This window comes from Lepidochelys olivacea (assembly GCF_965140295.1).
Source record: "Lepidochelys olivacea isolate rLepOli2 genome assembly, chromosome: 15".
NCBI classification, from domain to species: Eukaryota; Metazoa; Chordata; order Testudines; family Cheloniidae; genus Lepidochelys; species Lepidochelys olivacea.
In genome coordinates, this window is record NC_140425.1 from 27,996,164 (window position 1) to 28,022,950 (window position 26,787).

Below are 26,787 nucleotides of genomic sequence, written 5' to 3' on the forward strand. Positions count from 1 at the left end.
TATAAAAATCTCTTGCACCCCTTAGATTTAGCCAGGTGTGCACAATACTCACACCACAGCTCACCTTGAACTGGACTCTTCAGTAATGTAACAAGATTGAGTACCACCTTGTGAATGACTGAAGGAGTCTGCTTACTTACATTAATAAGCTTCAATGCTATCCTGATGTAGCCAGCCCCCTTCAAAAATCACTTCAGTTGAAACAGGGGCCTTGCCTGAAGCATATCCTGCTGGTGTTTACATCAAGTATAGAGTGATGGCAGCTACTTAATGTATAACAAGTGAAAAAAAGGGGAAGTTGACCATAATATAAATCAGACAGCTAGGAAAATCTTGCTTCTTGGAGCACTGGTACAGGAACCCACAAGGGGAAAGGCAACTCCTTAATCTAGTCTTGAGTGGAGCATAGGATGTGGTCTAAGAGGTAACTATAACAGGACCACTTGGAAATAGTGACCATAATATAACAATTAACATTGGGGGGGGGGGAGAGGGGAGAAATACCTCAATAGCCCAACACTGTGACATTTAATTTCAGAAAGGGGAACTATACAAAAATGAGGCTTAGTTAAACAAAAGGTACAGTGACTAGAGTGAAATCCCTGCAAGCTGCATGGACACTTTTCAAAGACACCATAATAGAGGCTCAACTTAAATGTATACTCCAAATTAAACACAGTAAAAACCCCACCATTCTGGCTTAACCATGTAAAAGAAGCAATGATCTTTTAAAAAGTAGAAGTCAAATCCTAGTGAGGTAAATAAAAAGGAGCATAAACACAGCCATACAAATTTAAATGTAAAAATGTATTAAGAAAAACCAAAAACTCAAAAGGTAACCACAAAATGTTTAATACTTCAGAAGCAGGAAGCTGGCTAAACAACCCGTGGGGCCCCTGGACAATCAAGATACAAAAGGAGCACTTAAAGACGATAGTAATAGTAGAGAAACTAAATGAATTCTTTGCTTCAGTCTTCATGGCTGAGGATGTTAGGGAGATTCCCAAACCTGAGGAATTGTCACAGATTAAAGTGTCACTAGAGGACACATTGAGAAACTTATCAGTAACAAGTCCCCAGGACCAGATGGCATTCACTCAAGAGTTCTGAAAGAATTCAAATGTGAAATTGTGGAACTATTAACTGTCCTTTAAAGCAGCTACTGTACCCAATGACTGGAAGATAGCTAATGTAACGCCAATATTTAAGAAGGGCTCTAGAGGTGATCCTGGCAATTACAGACCAGTAAGTCTAACATCAGTACCAGGCAAATTAGTTGAAACAATAGTAAAGAATAAAATTGTCAGACACATAGAAGAACATAAATTGTTATGCAAAAGTCAACATTGTTTCTGTAAAGGGAGATCATGTCTTACTAAGCTTTGAGTTCTTTGAGGGGGTCAACAACCCTGGAAAAGGGGGCTCCAGGGGACATAGTGTACTTAGATTTCCAGAAAGCCTTTGACAAGGTCCCTCACCAAAGGCTCTTACGTAAATTAAATTGTCATGGGATAACAGGGAAGATCCTTTCATGGATTGGGAACTGGTTAAAAGACAGGGAACAAAGGGCAGGAATAAATGGTAAATTTTCAGAATGGAGAGGGGTAACTAGTGGTGTTCCCCAAGGGTCAGTCCTAGGACCAATCCTATTCAATTTATTCATAAATGATCTGGAGAAAGGGGTAAACAGGGAGGTGGCGAAGTTTGCAGACAATACTAAACTGCTCAAGATAGTTAAGACCAAAGCAGACTGTGAAGAACTTCAAAAAGATCTCACAAAACTAAGTGATTGGGCAACAAAATGGCAAATGAAATTGAATGTGGATAAATGTAAAGTAATGCACATTGGAAAAAATAACACCACCTATACATATGATACGATGGGGGCTAATTTAGCTACAACTAATCAGGAGAAAGATCTTGGAGTCATTGTGGATAGTTCTCTGAAGATGTCCACGCAGTGGCAGTCAAAAAAGCAAACAGGATGTTAGGAATCATTAAAAAAGGGATAGAGAATAAGACTGAGAATATCTTATTGCCCTTATATAAATCCATGGTACACCCACATCTTGAATACTGCGTACAGATGTGGTCCCCTCATCTCAAAAAAGATACACTGGCATTAGAAAAGGTTCAGAAAAGGGCAATTAAAACAATTAGGGGTTTGGCTAGGACTTTTCAGCTTTGAAAAGAAGGGACTAAGGTGGGATATGATAGAGATATAAAATCATGAGTGGTGTGGAGAAAGTGAATAATAAGAACTAGGGGCCACCAAATGAAATTAATGGGTAGCAGGTTTAAAACAAAAGGAAGTTCACTCAGTGCACAGTCAACTTGTGGAACTCCCTGCCTGAGGAGGTTGTGAAGGCTAGGACTATAACAGGGTTTAAAAGAGAACTAGATAAATTCATGGAGGTTAAGTCCATTAATGGCTATTAGCCAGGATGGGTAAGGAATGGTGGCCCTAGCCTCTGTTTGTCAGAGGGTGGAGATGAATGGTGGGAGAGAGATCATTTGATCATTACCTGTTAGGTTCACTCCCTCTGGGGCACCTGGCACTGGCCACTGTCGGTAGACAGGATACTGGGCTGGATGGACTTTGGTCTGACCCAGTATGGCCATTCTTATGTTATTGTAGAAAATTGATAAGGAAACCAATGGGCTACAGCAAGAAACTTAGGGCCAACATCCTTAAGGAATTTAAGTCTATTAAGAATAAAAAATCCTAACAATGGTACTGGTCCATTACTAGAAGGAAGTGTTACAAGTATTCAGTAAAAATATTTTTGTATTTAGGAAAAAGAACAAGTACGTGATATGATACTAATGGAGTGGAAAGAGTTTCTCAGGAGGATGTTAAACAGCAACTGCTGAAGTCAGACACTTCAAAATCAGTTGGTCCAGATAACTTGCATTCAAGAGTTTTAAAAGAGCTGATGGAGAAGATTGCTGCACCACTAATATTGACTTTTTCAATAAGTCTTCAACCAGTGGGGAAGTTCCAGAAGTCTGGAACAAAACTAAGGTTGTTCCCATTACTTAAAAAGAGGGAAAACAGGATGACCCAGGTAATTATAGTTCTGTCAGTTTATCAATCCATCCCAGGGAAGACCACGGAGCAGCTGACACAGGGCTTAATAATTGATTGGCATTTTTATATTACATTTAACATGGGTTTATGGAAAATAGACAGGATCTGTCTCTTTTAGAGGAACCAAAGGTAACTGTAAAGGTAACTGATGTAATATATTTAGACTTCTCTAAGGCAGTTGACTTAGTACCATGAGACATTTTGATTAAACTACCATGATATAACATTAACATGGCACATATTAAAACTGGCATCAGTGTAACTGTCAATGGGGAATCATCACTGAACAGCCCTGGTTCTAGTGAGGTTCCAAAGGGATCAGTTTTTGGCCCTATGTTATTTGATAAAAAATGTGGATCACCTATAAAAAAAATCCCTGAAAATTTGCAAATGACACAAAAGTTGTAAATAATGAAGAGTACAGATCACAGACATAGCAATCTCAATTACTCAGTAAGATGGGTACACTTACATGTTTTAATATGGCTAAATCTAAATATATCTCTCCAAAGAATGAATGCTATACTTACAGGCTGGGGGACTCTGGCCTAGGAAGTAATGTCTCTGAAAAAGATTTGGGGGTTGTGGTGGATAATCAGCTGAAAATGAGATTCCAGTATGACACTGGCCACCAGACTAATGCCACCCCATGGCACATAAACAGAGGAATCTCAAGAGCTGAAAGGTTATTTTATCTCTAGTTGGCACTGGGGCAACTGCTGTTGGAGTACTGTGTCCAGGTCTGGTGTCCACTATTCAAGAAGAATTTGGAAAATTGAAGGTGTTTCAGAGAAGAGCTACAAGAATGATGAAATGATTAGAAAACATGCCTTATAGTGAAACTCAGAGCAGTAGTTTAAAGAGAACGTTAAAGGATGACGGTCTGGGTTACAGTAGTTGCAGTTGAACAGCAAAATCCTTTATCAACTCCGACTGCAGGCTTAATCGCCATGAAACTGGAGGCTGATAAGCCTCTTTTAGAATCACTCAGTACAGTCTGCCTGACAGCTGGAAAGAAGTGAATTAGCAAACTGATTGCAAAGCTTTATTTTAAGACAAAGTATCTGCCCTCCAGAAGCTCCGAGTTCCCACAATGGGGACAAGTAGCAGCACGTAAATGAAAAATCTAGCTCTACCTCTCCTATAAATTAAGTATAGAAAATGAAACTTAAGCAAGAACTATAAACATGCGAGTACCATTTCCCCATAACTCTCAGGCAAGTCCAAAGTTTTCTAAAGAGGCAGGCCCCAACTGGTGCCCCATTCTCCAACTCCCCTCTTCCCCCAAGGGGATTGCTTCTTCGGCCACCTGTCAGGATCAAGTCAGTCATTTGCCTCTATTTTAGCTACTACATAGGCACTAGACAGGAAAAATGTAAAAAGGAAATGGACAGGAGCACAGTAACTTCTTTTTCAAATTGATTATCCCCTACATATAAATACCTAGATCTCATAGTTCTTATCAGTAGATCTTACAGCATCTTACAAAAGAAATACTATTACACCCACTCTGCAGATGGTGAAACTGAGTGAGCTTGCCTGATGTCAATTTTTTATGCAGGGCATCTACCAGTTGTTTAAAAACAAAACACTTCTATAAAGCTCAACATTAATCCAGCAACTAATGTAGCAGTTACAAAATCCATGCTGCTTGGCTACCTCCATTGTTTAGTCACTTGCTGCATTACACCGAGTTGTACTGTTTACTTACCTGAAGGTTCTTAGAGCAGAGATTATGTCTTGTACATTCTGCAATGGTCAGGCGCACTGTTGGTTCTCAAAATGTTCATAGCACAGGACAGATATTCCATTAAAGCTGAATTTTGAAGTAGCAGAATTAGTCATTCTTCAGAATAAAATCATTTCAAATAAAAGCAATTAAGAATGGCAGTAGGGGGTTCCACATCAAGATGTATTCACTTTATAAGTAAAGATGTTTTTTCTAACTACCAGCACTGCAAACATAACAGGAGAGATGAGTCATGCTGGGATGAAAATACGAGCTTAGATGAACCACATCTCACAAGTCCAACAGTGAAAGTGCTTCAGTCTATTCTGACATTTTCCAGGTCTTCTTATCCATCCTACCATTTTCATTTTTGACTGCCAGTGCACATGGTTTCACTGAACTGGCCACAGGAGTACATCCAGGTCTTCTCATAATAAATTGAGTGCCCTGCAATATACAGGTAGTTGTGTGCTCATCCTTCCAACATTCATTACCTTGCACTTGTCAAAGAATTTCATCTAGCAGTTTTGCTTCCCAGCTAGTGAGACGTTAGGTCCTTCTGAAATTGTTCATGAGCTTTAGTCTCATCTCATCTAAATAATTGTGTTACCTGGAATTTATGCCATTTTACCGTTTATTATTTTCTCAGGTTATATGTGTATTAAACACCACAGGTTCTGGTCCAGAACCTTGGAGCTTTGTCAGACTTTTTGGAAATAAAATGATCAACTCTCTCTCCTTTATCAGCATGCTTAGAGAATTCTGATATATTAGAGAGACATGACTTTATGTATCACAACTAGTGAAAGATGCTTCAGGCCAGAGTAGGTCACTTTACACTTGTGCAACCCTGGAGTGTTTTGTGTCCACTGTGCCATTTTCTGCTCAATGGTTTTGCTTATGCATAACTGAAACCTCACGACTGATCACACACAAAAAGAAATAAAATCCTGCTCACCTCAGTCTTAGTTGGTGGCTTTGCATGGCTAAGAGCAAAACACAGTGAACAATCTGGTTTTGTTCCTAAAGGCAGAAAGTCATGACTGAGTACACACAGGGAACAGAGCTGTTGCGTAAGAAAGCGGTATGCAGTTTTGTTTTTAATAAAATTACTCTTCAGATGAGAACTGCACTGTAAATACTTTTGACTCTGCATCAAACAGAACAATTTTTATCAATTCAAGTTTGAATAGAAACCCTCTTAGGCTTTTTGTCTTGTTTTTGTACAATTGTTTATACAAATTCAACAAAGGTAAAACTGCATCAGGAAATTCTACGAAAACAACACCTTACAACAATGGCACTTATCAATGCAGAATTTTACAATCAGGAAATAACCATGTTATAAACCTTAAATGAGAACTCAACTCACACTTCAAAGAAAGAGGAAAAAAAGACTATGCTTGACCATTTATTCTACTGCTTGACTCACTGTATAAATTAATTTAATATTGAGTACAAGAGCTCATGCTACAGAGTGAAACCCTCCTATGTGCAAAAGCTGAAACTGGAATTTTTAAAATTTTGAGAAAAAGGTGATTTCTATACAGATAAAACTTGGCATAGTGTCTTACTTCAACTATCATTTACACCTTATTTCCACAACATGCTTATGTCACTTCTGAAGTATACAAAGCAGGATATAAACTTCCATTAAAACATGCTTTAAATTGAAAGTATTAACCTACTTTTCCTGACCTGGGCACGTTTGCGGATGGATACCTTGTCTACGAAGTATAGGTTAAGTTCTCGCCTACTGTAAAGATAAAAATCGGCAATCCAAAACCAAAACACTGGTAATGCATTCAAACATTGCATAAATAACTTTTAAACAATTTTGTACAAAAATAGTTCTGCATAATGTAAGATGTAAAACCAAACGTGGTAAGGAGGCAGAAATGCAGCGTGTGGTCCACTTTAATGACACTGACTTTTTTTTTGTTGTTTTAAGAAATGAAGAGCAGAAATTAAATTTACACTACCCAAGCACATGCTGTGGTACTTGAAACAACAGGTCAGTCGTCTTCTTCCAGGTGTGAACATTTATCATCAATAACAGTCACCTTATGAATTTGCATAAGAGCCAGTGCAGGACATCCCAGGTAGACTGAATTAAATGGCACAGGTTGAAATTCTTAACATGGGTAGTTTTAATGATGTTCTCTCCTTGACAGGACTGTAAAATCCAATCTTTGATATTTTCTGGTTTCCCAATTGAAAATAAAATCCCTACATGTTCTTAGCCCCTTCCCCACCCCTTGCCCCAATATTTACACACTTGTCCTTTAACTAACTCAGTTTTTGAAGAAGTTTCTCTTCCACCTGACCAAACTGAACACTCACAGACATCTCTGCTATGAACTGCTCACAGCCTTCCTTTGTCACTTGCTTGCAGTACCTCAAGTCAATTTGACATATATTTCCACAACGTTTAAAGTAGGACAGGCACTGGTCAGTAACCTTATTGCAATCTGTCAGGAAAACAACAAAGGGGAGAGAAATTAATCAATTTGTCTTAATTTGTCAATACAACGACAACTTATACAGACTGGTGACATGCCCCCATTTGCTCTTGTATCATTGCACTGGTCAATACAATCAATGGGTTAAAGCCCACCAGCTTGATGACAATTCTCTGGTCTTTGCAGCCAGTTGTGTAACATTGGATAAAAATGCAAAACAAGCCAGTTTCATGAGTGGTGGCAGAGGGGGCTTACAATCACACAGGGAGGATGGATAAAGTAAAGTGTGGTGGTTTCTAGCCTGGAGACAGAAGAGAGTGAATTTTCCAGCATAAAAGAAAGCTAAGTGGACAAAGGAGAATTGCTAGTTGGTTTTCCCCAGGAAGGTCAGGTGAGCTAGCGGGGGGGTATGTGGCTAATAGAGTGTATGAAGCTCTTTCAGGGGGAAGGAGGGAGATAGTTGAGTCAACTCTCTCCCCTGCAATTTGTACTCTTATATTTCATACAAATCCAGCATCTCTCATGCCACTACAAGCTCTAGTTCAATTAGGCAGAGCCTCATTCATACCTCCAACCACATACCTGATAAGTTAATTTCAGTTAAGGAATCACGCGTGGTGGTTCCTACTGCAGTCAGCAGGTTAATAGACTGATCTGACACATGGTTACAGTAACTAAGATTGAGCTTGGAAAGCAGAGGCATGTGCCTAATGATCAATCGCAAAGAAGCATCTGTAATATCCAGACCAGCCAAACGCAGCTCAACTACGTTCCGTAGTTTACTTCGGTTGTCAATTTGACCTGTAAGACAAAAGTTTACAAAAGTTTTTGTTTGTTTTTTTTAAACTTCTCTCGTTTTGCAATCAGCAGCAGACTGAAAACCAACCCCACACAAAATGCACTGTAACTTATGGTGCCAATGCCCCCAATTTACTTAAATGGACAGTTACACATACACAGAAGTGATTTAAGTTACCTACTGTTTCAAGAAGCCCTCAAGGTAACCATCAGTGAGAGTACATTTTCCTCCTGTTTTTTTCACTTTTAGCTTGTGCATTTGACAGCACTTTATCTAAAGTCCTTTTCACTGTTTCCCCTGGCAGTCAATCACTTTCCCCTTTTGCATAGGTTCCACAAAATAATGGGAACAAAAGAACAAAAACTGAGGTCTGACAAACCCAAGCCCAACTCAACAGTGAGTCAAAATGGAAGACTGAGACTTATTTCAGCTCCAGTCGTGCAGTCTGCGAGATGTGAAATGCATTTTGGCTCAATATTTTTGATGATAGCTTTGTTAATGATTTTGATAGAACTATTTGTAGCCATCAGCATGCAAGAGTCTAGAATAAATTTCCTGTTTGCACGGGCATATGAACAAATCCAAACCCTGATGGGGGAAAAGTGTGGTCCCAGTAAAATAATTAAGGGTCCAAAGACTTTAATGGAATTATTCATAGGAACAAGCACTATGCATTTGCAAGTTCAGATCCAGCATGTTTGGTAGATCACACAATATTGCTCTGAGCTGATATGAGGCCTTGATAAGGCCAAAAAAAAGCTACTGCTCCTCTGAACTGAAAGAAAAGATTTCCACACTTTTAAAGTATACACGTTTGCAGCCCGAATGGAGGAAAGTCATTTGTTGGGAAAGCTGGCACAGCAGATGAAGTGAGTGGCCAGAGGCCATAGCTTGTTATCGAGGAACTTAGCACAGGATGTCCAGCACTGTAGCTGTACTGGCCCACACATCTCACATACGTCCGCATTCTACAGAACAGGGCCCAGACAGTCAGCTAATGTAAACTGTAGTAGCAACACTGAGGTCAAGGAGCTTCGCTGATTTATTACAGCTGAGGATATGGCCCCAAGAAGTGTCGTGTCCCGCAAGCCAGCTACCTCCTATTGGCACATGAAAGACACTTGCCAAACTACATTTATTAATAAATCCATCTGTTACCTGGCCTGTTATCTGTTGGTGGTGACAAGAGGTCTCTCATTTGTGCATCTTTTAATCCTTCCACCCACTGAACATCCAGGGTTCGGAGTAAAGGACAACTGGAACTACAGAGTGCTGAGACAGCTATCCATGAACACCCTGATAACAGCAGGTCTCGTAGACCTGGAGATACAAACAAAGGAAATGCCATAGTTGATCCTAGTGTAGAGTCCAATTTAGGTTAATTTTAAGGATAAATGTAGCACTGGTGACAGATCCTGACACTCAAAGAGTCTGCAATCTTCTGACCACAGAACAGAGCTAACACAGGCAGCGACAGGGCAAATGTCCCCGCAATGCCCTGTCACTGTACTTCACCCCTGATCTGGAATATCCACCACTATGGGTGACTGTCTCCCTGGAGACAGAGTTCTCCATCACCCATTTGACCCTAAACTTCTCTTAAGAGGCTGGCTAACAAGGCTGCTTATACTAATGATTTGGACATTTTTCCACTAGGACCTATCCCACTCGTTTCACATAGGACTCTGAACAATCACCACAAAATTTCCAGTCATACTATTGCTGTAGGATTCTGTGTCCTAATACTTCTCTCTGAGGCCACTTAGATCCCTTTTGTATCATTTTAAATTTTGTTTCATTACACATTTCACAGAGATTTCTCCCTAGAGACCCCATAATATCTAAACTGGGATCAATACACCAGTCACAATGTCACTTACCTGGGAGTCTGTTGATGAGCCAGCTCAGCTGTTTTTTAGATATGTTTGTCCAGCTAAGATCAAGGGTTACAGGCTGTCTCCTGATAATGCCACTGAGCATAAGTGGAGTGATGGATTTACAATGGTTTAGATCTATTTTGGTCCACAATCTTTTATCACAGCACCTACAATAACACCACAATTGTTAATTTGGTATTTGGTTTGAATTTTGTAATGTCTTACAAGTTAAAAATAGCTGAGAAACCAGTGTATGTATTTGTAATGGCAGCAGCAGGGAGATCTGTTTGAAGAGGCTAGGGAGAGCTCATAAATACATTCAAGCAGAGTCTGTTACACAAGTTGAAAGCTTCTTCAAGTGTTTTCATCAAAGCCAAAATGTAAGGATTTCTTCCCAACAGATGAAACCCTGTTATGGGAGGGATTTTCAAAAGCACAGTCCCATTGACTTTCAGTGAGACTGTGCTCTTAAGTCACTGAGGAGCTTTTGAAAATCCCATCGTATAGCTTCAACAAACCAGAACAAGTTCTTATTTTTCCTAGCCTTTGGACTTGAAGGTCAGTTTTGACCAAGGAGGTGCTACTGACTGTTCCGATTTCCCCAGTTTTCCTTTTAGCTAAACTCGTGAGTCTTGTAAGATTGAAATCTCCATCTCTTGCTCTGCATCTCTATTTTAATCCTACACACACAGCTTCTGTGTCTCTGCCCCTTCCATGTTGCTATAATTTGCTATGTGCAACAGAGCCATGCAAAAATCCTAACGAACTTGCGAGAATTATCTAGCATTAGGAAACACTGTACTTAGCTGGAGAAAATCGGTTTACAAGCTTCTTGTAAAATCACAAAGGAATCCACAGTGGAAGCAATTCCATGGACCTTATTCTCCACGGAGTTATCAGTTTGTCAATTATCCTATTCATTACTGGGTAGTGCCATGAAAGAGTCTGTTATCTGCCTGTCTGGGTAAATATTAGAGTTTTGATACAACTGAGCAGCCAGCCAAGAGGATGCTTTATTGGAAGTTCAGCCAAGTGTATAAACATGGCTATGAGATTCATAATATACATTATAGCTTATTGTTGGGTTACGGTCATTGACCTATTGAGTCAATTTATATAAGAGGCCCAAAGAGACACACCATAAATGACAATAAAACAATTAGCATGGAAAATACACTCAGATATTCTACTAATGAAACTGCTGTTAAAAAGCAGAGGGTTGAGAATACAACAAACAAGTTCTTTCCCACATGTGCCCTGTATATGCAAAAATGATCTTAGAACAGCTTGAAGCACCTCTTAAATCAGTGATCAGGGGGCAAAGGGCTATCTTGTCTGAATCTCAGGAGGCATTTAATAACTGGATGGAGGAAAGACTCAAGTTAATGGCAGGCAGGCAAGCACCTAATGATGTCCAGATTCAGGAACCTCTACTTCCTATACTAGTACACTGCTCTCTCTGCTGTTGTCTAACTAGAGGATTTTGGAATACAGTTGGCATGAGAGATGTTATGTGGTTGTGTGTTTACCAGCCTTGTAGGTGATCTCGAGTTCTCAAGAAAAAGCAGAACAGCTCCTGCACAAACACACCTCACCTAGAAATATTTACACTATTTTTGATTGAACTGCATTTTGTTAAAGGCCAGCATTTGTGGTCATACCCTCACTCCATGTGAACTGAGGAGAGCATCATCTTCCCCTAAAACTTCACACATGCTTAAATCCCCTTCAGGAAGAAGAGAAATTAGTAAGTGCTGATTATCCTATACCTCCATGCATCACATCATGAAGTAAGATAAAACCAGCATCATCCCCCTCAGCTCCTTACCATCTGTTCCAGGTCTTACAAACTCTCATACAGATGCACAAGTCGCTATGACTGAGGTAGCTAAAGACAGCCATCCAGACTTCCCTTTGCATCACATGGGCTGCCCCATCATCTAGGGGGAGTGAGTCCGGAGGAGGGCTGATGGGGGGTGGCCTGATTACATGGCGTTCCATCTGAATGCATTTGGGAGGAGAGAGTGAAGGTGGTGGCCGAGTAATCACCCTAGGTGTGCTTCGCAGGCTTGGCACAAGCTGGTGCCTCAGCTCCCTGGGAGTCCCATTTAACCCTTTGCTGAACCTGTGGAGTCTCTCACTATTGCACAGAGCACGTTTGGGCTCCTCATTCTCGCTCTCTGGCTCAGATTTGATGGGTTGGTGGTTCTCGTTGGCAAGGCTGTTCTCGGTTTTTTGGATCTCCTGATTGAGCTCCTTGCTGAGCTCTTTGCTCAGTTCTTTATTTGGAAGCCGCCTTTTCCGCCTCATCTTTATCTTCTTCTTGTCCCTGGGCTCAGCACTTTCGGTGCTGGGGCCCGCAGTGGGAGAGCTTGACCGCGACTGGTCACTCTCCTTGGATTTTGGAGGTGCTTCTGGCAGATCCTCCTCAGGTTCCTGTTTAAAACGCCGCAGGGGTTTGGCCATGGCAGGTCGGTCATCTGTAGCCTTCCATGATCGCCTCTGAAAAGGAAGAGTTTGAGGCTTAGTAGAGCTGATAATTAACGAGTTCGTGTCACAGGGCCTGCAAACAGCACCTTGTGCAAGAGGACATGCTTCCCAGCTGCCTGCATAGAGGGCAATAGGGTAAAGGACCACATCCAAACATTCTCCCGACTACAGTGGAATGTTAATAACTGGTGGCACCACACCTAAGACGGTATTTTAAAGAGGCATTGTATATTAAAAATCGTAAGTTCACGAGCAACCCTAAGGACTCCCGGGGACTGTTTTATATTTAACATGGATATTCCTAAAACATCCGGACAATCTAATTTTTAAGGATCTGCTGGTAGCACAGAAAGTGAGCGCCAGTTAAACAATTAATATATGCAGCAGGTAACACCACAATGTAAACAAATGCTCTCTTCCTCAGGAGATCTCTGTTGGGTAGGAGAAAACTGTCTCAGGACACTGTGGTTCAGAAAGTAAATTCCCCATTTTAAAAAACAGCCACTGTATTTCCTGAGATGCACTCAAGACCAATGGTTTTACTCACCCAAGCAGCAACGCAGGCTAAGAACACTGGGTTCATTTGATTTAGCAAGTTTTGGAACATTCTGTATTGCAATTACTAAGCCATATTCCTGGCATACTGCTATTCTGCCACTTGCTGCTGGATCCTTGAGTGGTAGCTACCCCTTTATGTCCCAAGGAGTGCACTTCATTGTCTCAGTCTCTCTCCAGCATAGTGTGTATATATACAAATGGGTGATCCTACTGACAGCCTTGATACACTGCTAGTCTGAGGAGACCTGAAGTTCACAGAAACTTTGACTGAAAGTGGGGCTGTGGAGGCGTCAGCTGGAACCTTCCTCCCTGATCCAGTCACTTTTCGTAAGCAGGAATCAAACATGACTTGTCTACTTTAATCAAATCCCACACTGATGTATGTGGGACACAGTTGCAAGAGATGTGCAATACCATGCCAAAAAAGGGGAAGATTTCGGGTCTAATCTGATCACTACAAGCAAGAGAGAAGTCAACAGTTGTTAAAACTAAAATGAAACGGCACTGTAGTAAACAGGGATGGGGTTGGCAAAAGGAGGTGTGACACTATCAACACACTGATTGTTATGCCAGAATTTCTATGCTGCTGTAATAAACTGTATGGATCTAATAAAAGGACATGCTCCTAGCTTTTAAATGGGGATGTATCATTCATGCACAGTTTGGGGTTTTTTTTGGAGCTTTAACCAAAGCTACAAGAGACTGGACTAAGGGATTTAAGATTACAGAGGGATTAGCGAAAGATGATCAACTCCTCCTTTTTTACATTTATTACAGGAGAACGAGAAGTTACTGAAAGTTAGTGACAGGTAATTTAGATTAATTAAATGGAAACTTCTTCACACGATAGTCACCTTATGTCATTCTCCATCCTAGGATATCAGAGAGTCAGAAACTAGGAGCTGGATAATTTAATGACCTACAACATTTCTAATCATATGCTAGTGTATAAAAGGCAAACAGATCATCCCTCAAGCCATCAAGGTCACCATCAACGTCAGGACAGATTTTACCTCATGCACCATTACACAAATTAATTATGTTATTGGGTCTGGCAAGATTGGTGCATGTAGAGAGAGAGTAGAACATCAGTACAGAAAAGAGAATTTTACCCACTAGTCTTTGAAAATGACATAGCCTACGGGTCACAGGGCAGAAGTAATAAACCTTTGGATGCCCTGCTAAAGAGCCGACTTCCCCCTGCTTCCCTGTAGGGTGGCCGCGTATATGGGCCAAGACCTTTAGCCGGGAGCCCAGCCGCAGGCCCTAACGAGGGCAGGCTCAGCATAATCTGCTGAGACAAGTGGAACCAGCTGGGTTGCTGACTGGGAAGACATATAAACCCAGGGAAGAGCTCAGTGGGGGGAGGCTAGCCAGGCAGAAGGATAGGAGGGTCATGGCTCTGTCTCTGCTGGCTGGCACAAGCCTTAAAGGCCAGAGGACCCAGTGAGGGGTCGGAGCAGGGACTGGTGTTGGGGGAATTGGGACTGTACAGTCACTATAAATAAAAGAACACGGGTGAAGCACCTGCAAGAGGCGTCTGAGACCCTTTCTTTTGCCAGCCTAAGCACAGGGCGCAGGGACAAGGGGAAGGAAACTTGTGCCGCCCTGTGACACTGTTTTAACAGCATTTTAGTAGAGGATTGTACAATAGGAAATATTTAAAAAAAAAAAAAAATCAACTAATCTCAGGTGGAAACCTCTGTGTGAATCCAGAAAGAGGATGTTTTCTGATTCTGAGATGCAAATATGCAGTAAAAATGGTAGCAAAGACACTGCAATGGGATTGCTAAAGAAACTGAACCACAATGCAGCTCACAGAACACAAGAGGGGAAAAAAGTGGAAGCACACAAATTAAAGGAGGTGTCAAAGTACCTTTTTCCTGAAGAGTTTCTCTTCTTTACCAAGTTTTAGCTGTTTCAGGAAAGAAAAGAAAACAAATAGTTTATTTTTTGTGTAGGTATCTAGTAAAAATTCATACTATACCAATTTTCTTCAATTAATAGCTGGTTCGGTGAATGGTTACAGCAAAGCATAATGAAGCAGGCAAATTAACCCACTATACAATAATCAAGCCACACTTTGTTTCTTGCCTTTCTGAATACTAATGGTTTGTGGTTTTCAATGGCTGAAGTCCATCAATGAACATTTAACATCTCCCCATAATCTCCTCCCCAGTGTACTGTGGTGTCACTCTACAGAACCATCAAAGTGTCCCACATTCTGGAGGCATGTAGGAAACACATACCAGCATCCTCTACTAAGTCAAATAGTTTTTAGTGCCCATAAAGGCAAGCAGATAACAGCACTGGCTAGAGACCAAACACATGCGGACTGCCACTGTGCATGCAGCCCCCCTACTCTGCCTCTGCAACTTCAATCACTACCTGTATCACCTCTATTTCAAATCTAGGGCTGTTTACCGTAGTGAATTTATGTGTACTACAAAACTAGCACAAAAACTCCCACTAAACACAACTGAAATCACCACACGTTTACTCATGACCGAAGTTAAAGCCAGATCCCCCTTTTCACTTCCATAGACAAGCTACTCTGCAATCCCTAGACGTTAAATTAAACTAAAGCATTTGAATGCTTTCTGGCCCAAATAAACTGTGCAAGTCAGATTTTAAAAAGTTACCTAAATTGCAGCTGAAAGCAATAGATAGATTCCTCCTGCTCTCTGTAAGTTGTTGAGAATATTATCTCAGATGCTGTAAGGATCAGTTACTTAGTGAAGTATGACTACTGCTTATGTAGTTATGGCTAGTTAGAGAAAGCTATCGAGTGCCACCCAGTGGCTAGAGATGAAAAGGGTTGACTGAAACTATTTTTGACCACTCCCCATTTAAAAAAAAAAAAAAAATCCTACAGTGCGGCTCACTTAGTTCAGAATTTCTTTTTTAAAGTAAATAGCCAGTTCTTTGCCCTGTGTTCTCTGTCCCTGAATAAAAAAAGTAAAGTAAAGTAAAGTTCAGGTGGATAAACTTTACTGTTCTGCTTGATGGATAATTTTCAAAAAGAAATGTAAAGTACTATGTAATTTCCTTTGTAACTATCACTTGCTGGAATTCAAGAGACTCAAAGGAAAGCTCAAAGCAGAAGTGCAAGAGACATCAGCCCCTGACCCACAACAAGTGCCCGTGTGTGTGCGCACATTAAGGAAATGAGGTTCTATCCTCTCATACCCGTTTTCTCATAGCAGGTTCTTGGGGTTTCTCAAATTTTCTTTTCCTTCGCATATGCGCATCATCTGACTTTCTCCTCAAAATAGAATCAACAGGGGTTTTTTTGGAATGTTCATCAGATTTCCGCCTGGGGGTTTCTTCACATTCCCCTTTCCGTTTTGCTACATCTGTTACTTCCTTATTATCTCTGTTCATCTTCTGTTCCTTAAGCAGTGAGCCTGGGAGATTCGACGCATATTTGAATCCTGGTCCACGCTTTTGCTTGTACGCCAAAGAGAGAGAAAACACAAACAAACTTTATATCTTATGTCTTTTTTTTGCTGTTTACAATGCATTTCATCTGAAGCTTGTCTGGTTACAAGCAGTTGATTAAACACTAAGTGGCTATTCACAAGCAGTCAGTGTGGTAAAGAATTTTAACCTCTAAGGAGTTTTTCCTATTTGTAACATACCTTCTACCTCCATCTCAGATAATAAAGAATATAATATTTCACTAGTTGTAAGGGACATTTCAGATTTTGTTTAATACAGATTTACAAAATTTAAAAAAACAACAGCTTTTAGTTTGGATTTAAACATCCCTCCTCTGCAGGATTTCCTACAATGTTTTGGTTACAGTCTGTCAGTGCATAGAATCCTAAAGTGAAAATGACTGCAAACAAGAGGAGTGCTGACTAATTTCTTTTCTTTGTCTCAGCTGAATGACGTACAATAAGGAAAAGCAGAGAAGATTTTTAAATAGTCTCAAGTTATTTGACAATGTGTCTCTTTGTTTACTACATGGATTTTTAGACTAACAGTGCTTTTGTTTCATAGCCATAACAAGACAGCAAAAATAGATCTGGATGTTAGAGAGAATACACCAGATTTAGTGTCTCATGCTTATGTCATATATTCCAGTGAAACTCACTTTCCCAGTTTTCCCTGCATGGTTGCACTTTGGACATTCCCAGCAGTTCGGTAGTTCATCGTTAACCACACCATCTGATTCCTTCACCTAAAGGGAAAGAGGCATAACCCGTTTGCAATTAATAGTGTTAAGTGGCAGTGCAAGTCCACATACAGATTATTGTCATCTCAAAGTAGTCATTACAATAGCAGGGGACAGACTTTTTGCACTGCTATCCTGTATCGCAGATCAGTTGTTTCTCTTCCAGTGGCTCTAGGATAGATGCACTAAAGGAACAGCACTACCTTGTTGGCACTATGACATGCATACTCCCAACCCTGTAAGTTTACTCACCAAACACCACCAACAAAACAAAAACCAAAATCAAAAACAGACTGGCCAGTTTGGTACTTGAGATGGATTTTAAATTTTGGCTTGTTGGCTGAGATCAGGAGTATTCCCTGTTTAATAGTTGACGCATTCTCTATTAAGATACCATATCCTGTACTTGTAGAGAAATGGGCTGTCCAGTTGCCTAATCTAAGACTGTCCCCTCCTTCATCTCCAATTTACAATACACTCTTTCACTCATTTCCCTCCAGTGGGCTGGCAAGAAGATCAGCCTTTTAATAATAAAATAAATAAATAATCAATCACCCAGCTCTTATACAGCGCTTTTTAATTGGAGGATCCCAAAGCACTTCACTAAGTAAGTCAATATCATTATCCTCATTTTACAGACACAAAGGTCTCCTTCCCATCCTCATTAACATGGAAAAGTGTTTTTAAAAGTGAGGATTTTTGTAATGTACTTAAGAGTGCTCCTTAAAATGTTAACCTCGACTCCATGCAGGAAAATAACCCCATGCCAGGCTGCAGCCCAAATACCAACAAAATGGAACTTGCCAGGTCAGTTACAGGGGACAGGCTGAAACTTTCATTCAAAGATATGGTGTGCCTAGCAATTTTATTTTATAGCCCCCTTGCCTTCAAAGTTAGCCATTTCTTCTTCATCAATTCAATAGGTAGTATACAGAGAAGAAAAGCTCGTTCCATCCAGTTTATTAGTATTGTGTTTGTTTTTTAAAAAAGACAGTCTCCAAAACTGCATTAAGGGCTATATGGTATAATTATCAACATGGTCGTGCCCTGAAGAGCTAATGGGATAAAATTTTCATAAGCCCTTAATTCACTTTTGAAAGTGGGACTTAGGTGCTTTTGAAAATTGTACCTTTAGTCTTATTTTAGATATGGCACAGTGGAATTAAACAGTAGGGTCGGGATGGGGTGAGGAAAGACAAGGATTATGGTAGTGAGAGCACATGGCTACTCATTTATGGCATGTTCATACCTTGAGTCAATTACAAACTTAAAAAAAACTGTTAAAATTAGATTCACTTCTTGACATTGTGGAAGAAATGCATCTGAAGATTTATATTTATACGGAAAGCAAAGTAGCTTGTAAGGAGGACATTCAATACATTATGGCAGGTTGGAAGCAAGGCCAATAAGACATCAAGGCTAGAATTACCAGCAGGGTAAAGGACACGAGGGGGCTAAGTCTGAAATAGAGGCAAGGACAGTGCTATAAAGGGCCTGGAAGACTCATGCAGTCCAAAGAAAAGCTCCAAAAAAGAATTTATTGTAAGTCAGTGAAAAAGCTCATTCTTATTTGCATATTCTCCTGCAGTACTAAGAGGGCTACAGTGTGGAGCCTCTGAACCAGACAGACAGCGACTGCTCTAGTTTCCCTATCCAGTGAGAGTGATAAGTCAGTTGTTTTGTTTTTGAAGAGCCCTTTCAGTTTTAATAATCTCAAGCATTGTAAGCAAACAGGGGAGGAATTTTAAACGTTTTTATCTTGACTATCACTTAAACCTCCCTTCCCCCTTCACAGGTGTGGGACTGTGCCACGAGTTATATAGATCCTCCATCTTTAGGAAACAGCCCCTGGGGCAGTCCCAAGTCAGAAACAAGTTATTTCTTGGGCTGAATAGATCAAATTCTACCTAAAAAGGAGACAAAGGCCATTAGGCCCCTTTGCGTGAAGTTTAAAGCACTGAATAGATGTGGGTAGTTGTAGGCAAACTAATGAGACACACAAAAACCTGCCACTGAATCCGTCAAAAACCAAGCAGCAGGTAGATGTCTAAACCACAGCTTGTAGCTCCTTCAGCACTGAATGTCCAGCAGGACAACAGCAATTCAAGGTATCTAAATGTGGAACTACACAACTATGCAGTTGTCCTATTAAAGGCTGTGGGAATCACAGTGTTTATCTGACCACATTAAGCAAAAGCCATGTGCCATGGCAGTGCTAGAATAAGAAGGGGGTGACACAAGTGGGGAATGAAGTCTACTGGCACAGCAGTGTTTGTATAGAGAAGGTCTTAGACTCCATGCATGCTTCTCTACCAGTGCACCTAATGCCATTCATCCTCTTGCACTCATTAGCAATAAATTCATTCACAAGGTTTGGAAAAAATAAGCTGCCCCAAGAACACATCTTGATGACGAAGAGACTAAAAGGAAAGAGGGAACACTCTTCTATTGAGAAAAAACTAAATGTGGTTCCTTAGAAATCTGAAAACACTGGAGGCTCCCAAATCCCTGGTGGGATAGTGTCCTTTTCGTCCTGTAAATAAATGTCACTAAGGCAGCCACCCTGAGTGGATCACCTACAGAAAAGGCATTGGAGGATACCACACTGCTACAGGTCACCAGGAATTCTGGGAGCTCCAGAGAAGCTGAGGAGATACACAAGGCTCCCAGGCCACACAACACTTTCTTAGGACAAGCTGTAAGGGGCCCCCCAAAAGCTCAGTTTGACATGGTGTTTCCGGCCAGGGATAGGGAAGGGAATCCTAGGGTGTGTTATCTGTTTTTACTTGCTAAAAACAAAACAAAAAACCTACACCTATTTTCCCAGGGCAGAACTGCAAATATCTCAAACTTTTCCATTTTCACAGACACTGGAAGTGATTCTTCTATGTTACCAAACCAGCACTTGGCTGGTTAGTCTCTGGTCATGAATATGCAGGACAGCAGTAGTACTTGCTTGAATTTCACAGGTCTGACCCACATCCTGCATAGCTAGCTTGCATGTCAGCAAGCCCCAAATTTGGTTTGGGGAAGTCAGTGCTTCAACTGTCACTAAACAGTGATTCTGTCCTGCAGGCCAAATCCTGAATAATGTTACTCTGTGTTGCTGGAGGGAAGGACAGAGGAAAATTTGGAGTAGTTTGGGCATGTGAGTTTGGTGTACTGCAATAGTGAAGCAGTGCTGCAGGTCAGGACTGACGTGCCCTGCAGGACAGACTACGCAGCTCCTTCCCCTGCTAACCACTAGCTCCACTCTTTTGCTAACACACTAAAGGCCTCATTTTCAGAAGTGCTGAGCAACTGCAGCCTGCCCTCCCCCACCCTCCTGTCTACAACAGGAGCTGTGGGTGCTGAGCACCTCTGAAAATTGTTCCATTCCTCACCCAGAGATTAAGGAGCTGAGAGATAATACAGACAGCATTATTCAGAGCATGGGGCTCTGGCCTTTTGGAACAGAAGTATTTTTCCCGTCACAGTGTGTCCCACAGGCACCAACTCTTGCCTTCTGGGAGTAGGGGATGTTGGAATACATTTTACTGTGGCAATACCAAAACAATTTTAACCATAAATTGGGATGATGATGATGAAGAGAATGGTTGAGTGACTCAAGCTGGAGAAATCGCTCCCAGGATCAGTTCTGGAATGGAGTGACTCAGAAGTCTCCCAGTCAAGTGGCTGCAAAAGCCCACACAGAGGGTGGGATTTTCAGATGTGCTCAGTATTGACCTAACTCTGCTCCCATTGAAGGGTATGGCCATTGATGTCAATGGGAGCAGAGTTCGGCTAACGCTGAGTACTTCGGAAGTATAAAACATACCTGCTGTGTTCCCTAGAGACTACCGGGACACAGACACTGCTGGGAAAGCTCAATGAGCTCGGAGCTAGCCTCTGCTGAACACAAGGTTTATGTCTGGACAAACACATGAACTGAGCTACCCATTTGTCCTTTCTGAGGTGTAGAAAGGTTGGTAGTAAGTGTGGGGATTGTGGTCTTAACTCATGTGAAACAGACTTTTTAATTTACAAATGTCAGAGTCTAGAAATACTTAGCTGAGATTTCATTGCCAGCTTCAACTCTGCTCTTGAATCACTGAACGCTCCAGCCATACACCCTCCACTGTCCTAAAGAAGCCATTTCTCTCTCCTTCTCACACACATACAGTCTTACATACTGCAAGAACACTCTAGTTAAAGGTGGGAGACAAACCTTCTCTGTACAGGCAAAGGACCACAACATCTCTCATACAGTCTCCTGACTTCATCCAAGTGGAAGATCCTGCCTCTACCACAGTCACAGTGGGTATGTCTACACTGCAATAAAAGACCTGGGTGGCACAATCAAGGCTGGCCCAGGTCAGCTGGCTCAGAATCATGGGGCTTAAGCTATAAAATTGCAGTTTAGATGTTTGGGCTCAGGCTAGAGCCTGGGCTCTGAGACCCTGCAAGAGGAGAGATCTCAGAGCCTGAGCTCCAGCCCAGGCCCAAACATCTACATCACTATTTTTAGCCTTGCAGCATAAGCTCCACGAGCCTGAGTCAGCTGACCCAGACACTGAGACTTTATGTCACAAGTTTTTTTTAATCACAGTGTAGACATGCGTAGTTTGCCCCGAGTCCCCATGCTCAACTCTAGGCCAGAGATCAACTTTGCCCACACTTACCTGCAACATATGGAACAGACAACTAAACCTTTACCCTACTCACCCTCACAAGTTGGGCTTAAGACCACCCTACACCCAATAAGGGCCAGGCGGGAACAGCATGCAGGCTGTACTATTTTACAACCAGACCATATTATTGTAATCCATCTAAACAGACAAATTCAGTTTCTTTCCTATAGTAGCTAGGTTGGCTGGGTGGGAGGCACACATTTACTACCATTTGTAAGGGGAGGAAGAGCTAGATGTTGGGTCAGCACTGGAATTTTCACTGTGTCTTTCCAGACTGACATTTAGGTTTATTTGAATCACAATGTTCTAATCTCCTAACTTCCAAATTGTTTTGTTTAAATAACTCCGAAGCTCTAAGAAAGTTCACAGGTTCATCTCCTCACCTCAGAGTTATTTACCTGGAAATAGCTAAGGAGAGGTATCTTTACTTATGTCAAATACTAAGGAGGTGGAAGGAATCTGAAAGCTCTTTTGGGAAAGCAGTGGTTTCCCTGTTCATTGGGGTTACTAGCTACTAAATGTCAAAGAGGATCCTCTTGAGTAATGCTCCTTATTTAGAGAGGGTTTTGGGCTCCCGAGCGGCCAACCTGCACCTTGCACCAGCTCTACATTCTCATACAGTTTTCACAAAAAAGCTTTCAAGCAGTTAGTTTTACTTTATTGATAACTGAAGGAAGTGACTGTCTCTATTTATTGCTACTGTCAGTGTCATTTCTCTGGACTCACCTTAAGGCATCCTGGGTGTATTATTTCATTACAAATGGAACATTCCATTAGCATGAGATTAAACTTGCCCTCCTCCTCTTCCACAGTGTCCTCCTTCCCAGCTTCTCCGCACACTAGACACACAGCGGTGTGAGGCAGCACTGGCTGTTTGCACAGATGAGAGAGAGAGATTAGGGCATAGGTAACATAATGGAGCAGACTATCAAAACATTTAATTTTACATTTGACTAATCTCAGAGCAGTTTGTGGTATGGGGTCCTTGATTCTATAAAGTACTGAGAGCCACCAACTCTAACTAATGAATGTAAGAAGCACTGAACGTCAATGGCAGCGAGTGCTCCAGAGCAACAAATAGTGAATGATATACATTAGGGATGATCCTGGCCCGCTGTAATACCACTAAAGTCAATGGACAACCCGAGGGATGAATCCTGCCCACTTAACTACATCAGCACATATGCCTTGGTCTTGGTCTTAGAAATTTACAGTAAACAGATACAGAACCCTGCTTTTGAGTTAGTTTACGGTAACAGAGTGACATAGAAGAAAGAAGAGAAATTAGAACATCAAAAACACTGGTCTATTATACCTCATAACCTCCCTTGGCAGGTAGGCAGCAACGCTATTTTAGAGAAAGAGCAGAGGAAGGTTATGGGAATCAACCAAGGTCACAAAGCAAGTCCACAGCAAAACCAGGAACAGAACCCAAATCTCTCAACTCCCAGATCTAACCATGATTAATATCTATATCATAGTATCACCTACAGGCCACTATCAGGATTAGGATACCATTTTGTAGGCACTGTATAAGAACACAGGAGGTAAAGGGGTGAATTTCTAGCAATGGAGATATTCTTCCTTCCAGGCCAGATCTCAGTTAAGATGCTGCAATTCTCCACCTACTTTAGTTATTTCTCTTATCTTGGTATCAAAGTGCCAGAATGTCAGTCTAATTAGGAAACTGTCTTTGCACTAAAACACATACAAGCGTAACGCTGACCACCTTGGATGTCATCAGCAAGGAACAAACCTGGGACCTCTTGAGTTAAATGCATGAGCCTTTACTGCATGAGCTAAAAGACACCTCTCTCTTAGTCCAGGCTGTAGCAGACTCCATCTCTACAGCTGAGGAGGACAGAGTGCCACACCGAGCAGGTGGGAGTTACACAAGTACTTGGTTTGCTGCAATATGGTACAAGTCTTGTGACAAGGAGAGGAACAAAGACATTCAAAAGAAGCTGGTTATAATTATGTATCCATCCATTATATATCACTACTTATGTATTAACCACTCAAGAGCTGAGAACTGGCTTTCATGGCAAAGGATTTATTTTAGAAGTATATACAAATCCCAACAAACCATCATTGGATAACTACATTGACTGAAATCTGCAGATAGTCTGAAATCTCAGGCAGGATAAAATAAAATGAGTGACACTGAAGATACTACTGTTCAGCCTGCCCAATACATCAACTGTTAATATCTAAACTTTGGTAACCCTTCTAAACCTTACCATGTCAATAAATACTTAACTCTTATGCAGCACACTTCATCTTTAGAGAACTTTTCTAAAACATTAACTAACTAATCCTCAGACACACTGTGAGATTATCTCCAGTCTGCAGTTGGGGAAAACTGACAGAAGTTAAGTTCAAAGCCACAGAAGTTCTGCCTACTAGAAATTTTTTGTATTGCAAGCAGCTGCCATGCTTGTAACACACTATGTCTATGCACAAAAGTGTTTGCAAAAGCACAGACATTGTCAGCATTATTGTAATTGTTCTTGCTTGGGGAAAGGGTCTCCAGTTCTATATCCTGCCGCAGGTCACCCCACACCACTGAAATGCCCATGTTGACAAACTGCTAGTATTGCAGCTAAACCATTACAGTTGGTCCTCCCAGCACAATGCCCCTGCATCACCTTGAAGAACCACTCTGTGCAACACACAACATCTCACATACTCATCTCCTCTCTTGTTCTGAGCTACTGCAGCTTCAGTCATTTCATGCAGATTAGTTTCCTGTTTTATGAAGTGCAGTACAGGTTCTCTTAAGGCTTGTAATGTTACCAAATACCTATGTTCTTTATACAATTGATATTTTTAAACTGGAAAGCAAAAATCTATTGAACAGCACTAGAACAAACTGTGGATTATTACTTCCACAAAGCCTCGCCTTGAGGACCTGTGCTGGAAACTGTGGGATATGTACCCACAATGTACTGCTATTGCAACAACCGAAGGACACACTGACCAAGTTTATATAAGGCAGGATGGCTAGTGGGAACACGAGGCACGGTTACAAACTACAATGGTTCAAAATGAACCATTTTAAACTGTAACCAGACAATTCTACAGGCCTTCTTTGCAAGGGAGAAGTGGAAATAAGATTCCCACTGGTACTAGCACCAATGGGCATCCTGACTCCCAATCATGTGATCAGACTATAGCTCTCTGACATAAAGTTGCTGAAATAGAACTGATCTAGGAAAAAATATTTTCCCATAGAATATAGGGAAAGATGCCCAGAACAGAATCCAGTTCCATGAAGGTCTGTGATCATTCTGGACACACACCTGAACTGGTCAGAGAGAGGGAAAATGGTTTTAGCATTGTTTTCCCCCCAAAGCAGGAGTGGCCCTGCTTTGTTTAGGACTACTCAGAAGAAATGGAGCATCCCTCAAGCAACTATTGGCTGACAGAACAGTGCAACTTTGCTAACCGTCTCCTTCACAGGGATCAGGACTATACACCATGATTGAAACTGGTTGCTGATAGCAGTTTCCCTGACCGATTGAGACCGTGAAGCCATGTTATAAACCTCCGGTAGACCCTCAACAAGAAGAGGGAGCAAGATTTGACTAGCATGACTAAAAAATTTCTCCATCCAAACTGGTCAATAAATTCATGTCACAGCTCAGTTAATAATCATTGAAAGTACTCGGATGAAAAGCACGCTAGAGCTGCAAAAGTACTTTACAGAGAGGGAGGTATTCCCTCCAATTTACAGATCAGGAAACTGAGGCACTGAGAGGCTAAGAACCTTGGTCAAGGTCATGGAGCAAGTCTGATGGAGCCAGGAACATACCCAGAAGAAGTGAATCCACGTCCCCTGTTCTAAAAGGGATGAATGGCCTAGCACAGGACTGGGAGCCAGAGGGCCAGATTTTCAGAACAGCTCAGCACCCAGCAGCTCCTATGGAGAACAGTGGGAGCTGCTGAGTGCTGAACACTCTTGAAAATCAGGCCCAGGAGATCTGGGTTCTATGCAGGGCTCTTCTACTCACTTGCTGTGTGACCCTGGACAAAGCACAATTTCTCTCTGCCTCAGTTTCCTCAAATAAAAAATAAAGTTAATAAATGTACGTAACTCATAGGTGTGCTGGGAGACTAAACTAAGATCAGACGGAAGCCACTACAGAAGTATTACCACCACCAGCAGACAATGTGCTTCTCCTTCAAAAAAAAAAAAAAAAAAAAAAAGCAAATAGTAATAATAGCCAGCACAGTTTGATCCCAGCACAGATAAGGCCTTTGAATCCATCAGGGGAAACTCTCAAACTTACAAATACAGCTAACCACAACTAAAATGGGACAGAAAAGCTGGAGTTTCCTCCCTTCAGAGAGTGGATGTACCACTGGAACACCACAGCAACTCAGTGTGAAAGGAACAGCTGAGGAGGTGGCAAATTCAAATCTGGATCTGGTTTAGTCTGAGATCCAGGTTCCAACAGTGTCAACATTGTGGGAGATTTTAGCTCAAGATTTCCACCTTCTTTAGTTGAGGTGGTACGGTTGGTTGGATTCTGACAAGATCCAAAGCAGAAGACAGCCCCCCGCCCCCATCCTTTGTTTTGAATCGGACTTGAATTTTCCACCATCCTGAAATTCAAAGAGGTTCATATTCAAGATGCAAGTTTTGGCACATTTTTAATATCCTCTCTTCATGCTGACCCCCACACCAAACCTACTGAGAATCCAAAATTACATTTTTAAATAAGGTTGGAGAGAAGGGGGAGGAAAGAGGTCTGAGAAGCATCTCTCAAATGGGATCCAGGCTTGCTTTGCCGACTGCTTTTAAAATAGGAGAGATGAACTTTGAGGATTGAGTTCTATAGCCCATGTCTAGTCACCAGGGACAGTAGGACCTCTGAAAGATGGGTAGGTACACTCTGACACAAGCCACCAGAACAAGGCTTGTCAAG

At 41.4% G+C, this 26,787-nt stretch overlaps 1 protein-coding gene across 2 annotated transcripts in view; it reads right to left on the reverse strand.

Annotated features, from left to right (window-relative positions):
• Positions 1-825: 825 nt before the first annotated feature.
• The window catches only part of KDM2B (lysine demethylase 2B), a 171,779-nt gene continuing 145,817 nt past the window's right edge, over positions 826-26,787 (reverse strand). Inside the window, exons 14-22 of one of the 2 annotated variants that reach the window (XM_084649458.1) lie at positions 22,583-22,726; positions 17,106-17,192; positions 16,196-16,456; positions 14,883-14,921; positions 11,787-12,460; positions 9,962-10,125; positions 9,240-9,401; positions 7,865-8,083; positions 826-7,291 (exon numbers count right to left, since the gene is read on the reverse strand). In XM_084649458.1, the coding sequence (XP_084505584.1) occupies positions 7,110-7,291; positions 7,865-8,083; positions 9,240-9,401; positions 9,962-10,125; positions 11,787-12,460; positions 14,883-14,921; positions 16,196-16,456; positions 17,106-17,192; positions 22,583-22,726 (1,932 nt within the window). In that variant the 3' untranslated portion in view covers positions 826-7,109. Of the gene's footprint in view, positions 7,292-7,864; positions 8,084-9,239; positions 9,402-9,961; positions 10,126-11,786; positions 12,461-14,882; positions 14,922-16,195; positions 16,465-17,104; positions 17,193-22,582; positions 22,727-26,787 lie in introns of both variants that reach the window. The other variant, XM_084649457.1, reaches the window with a different exon arrangement.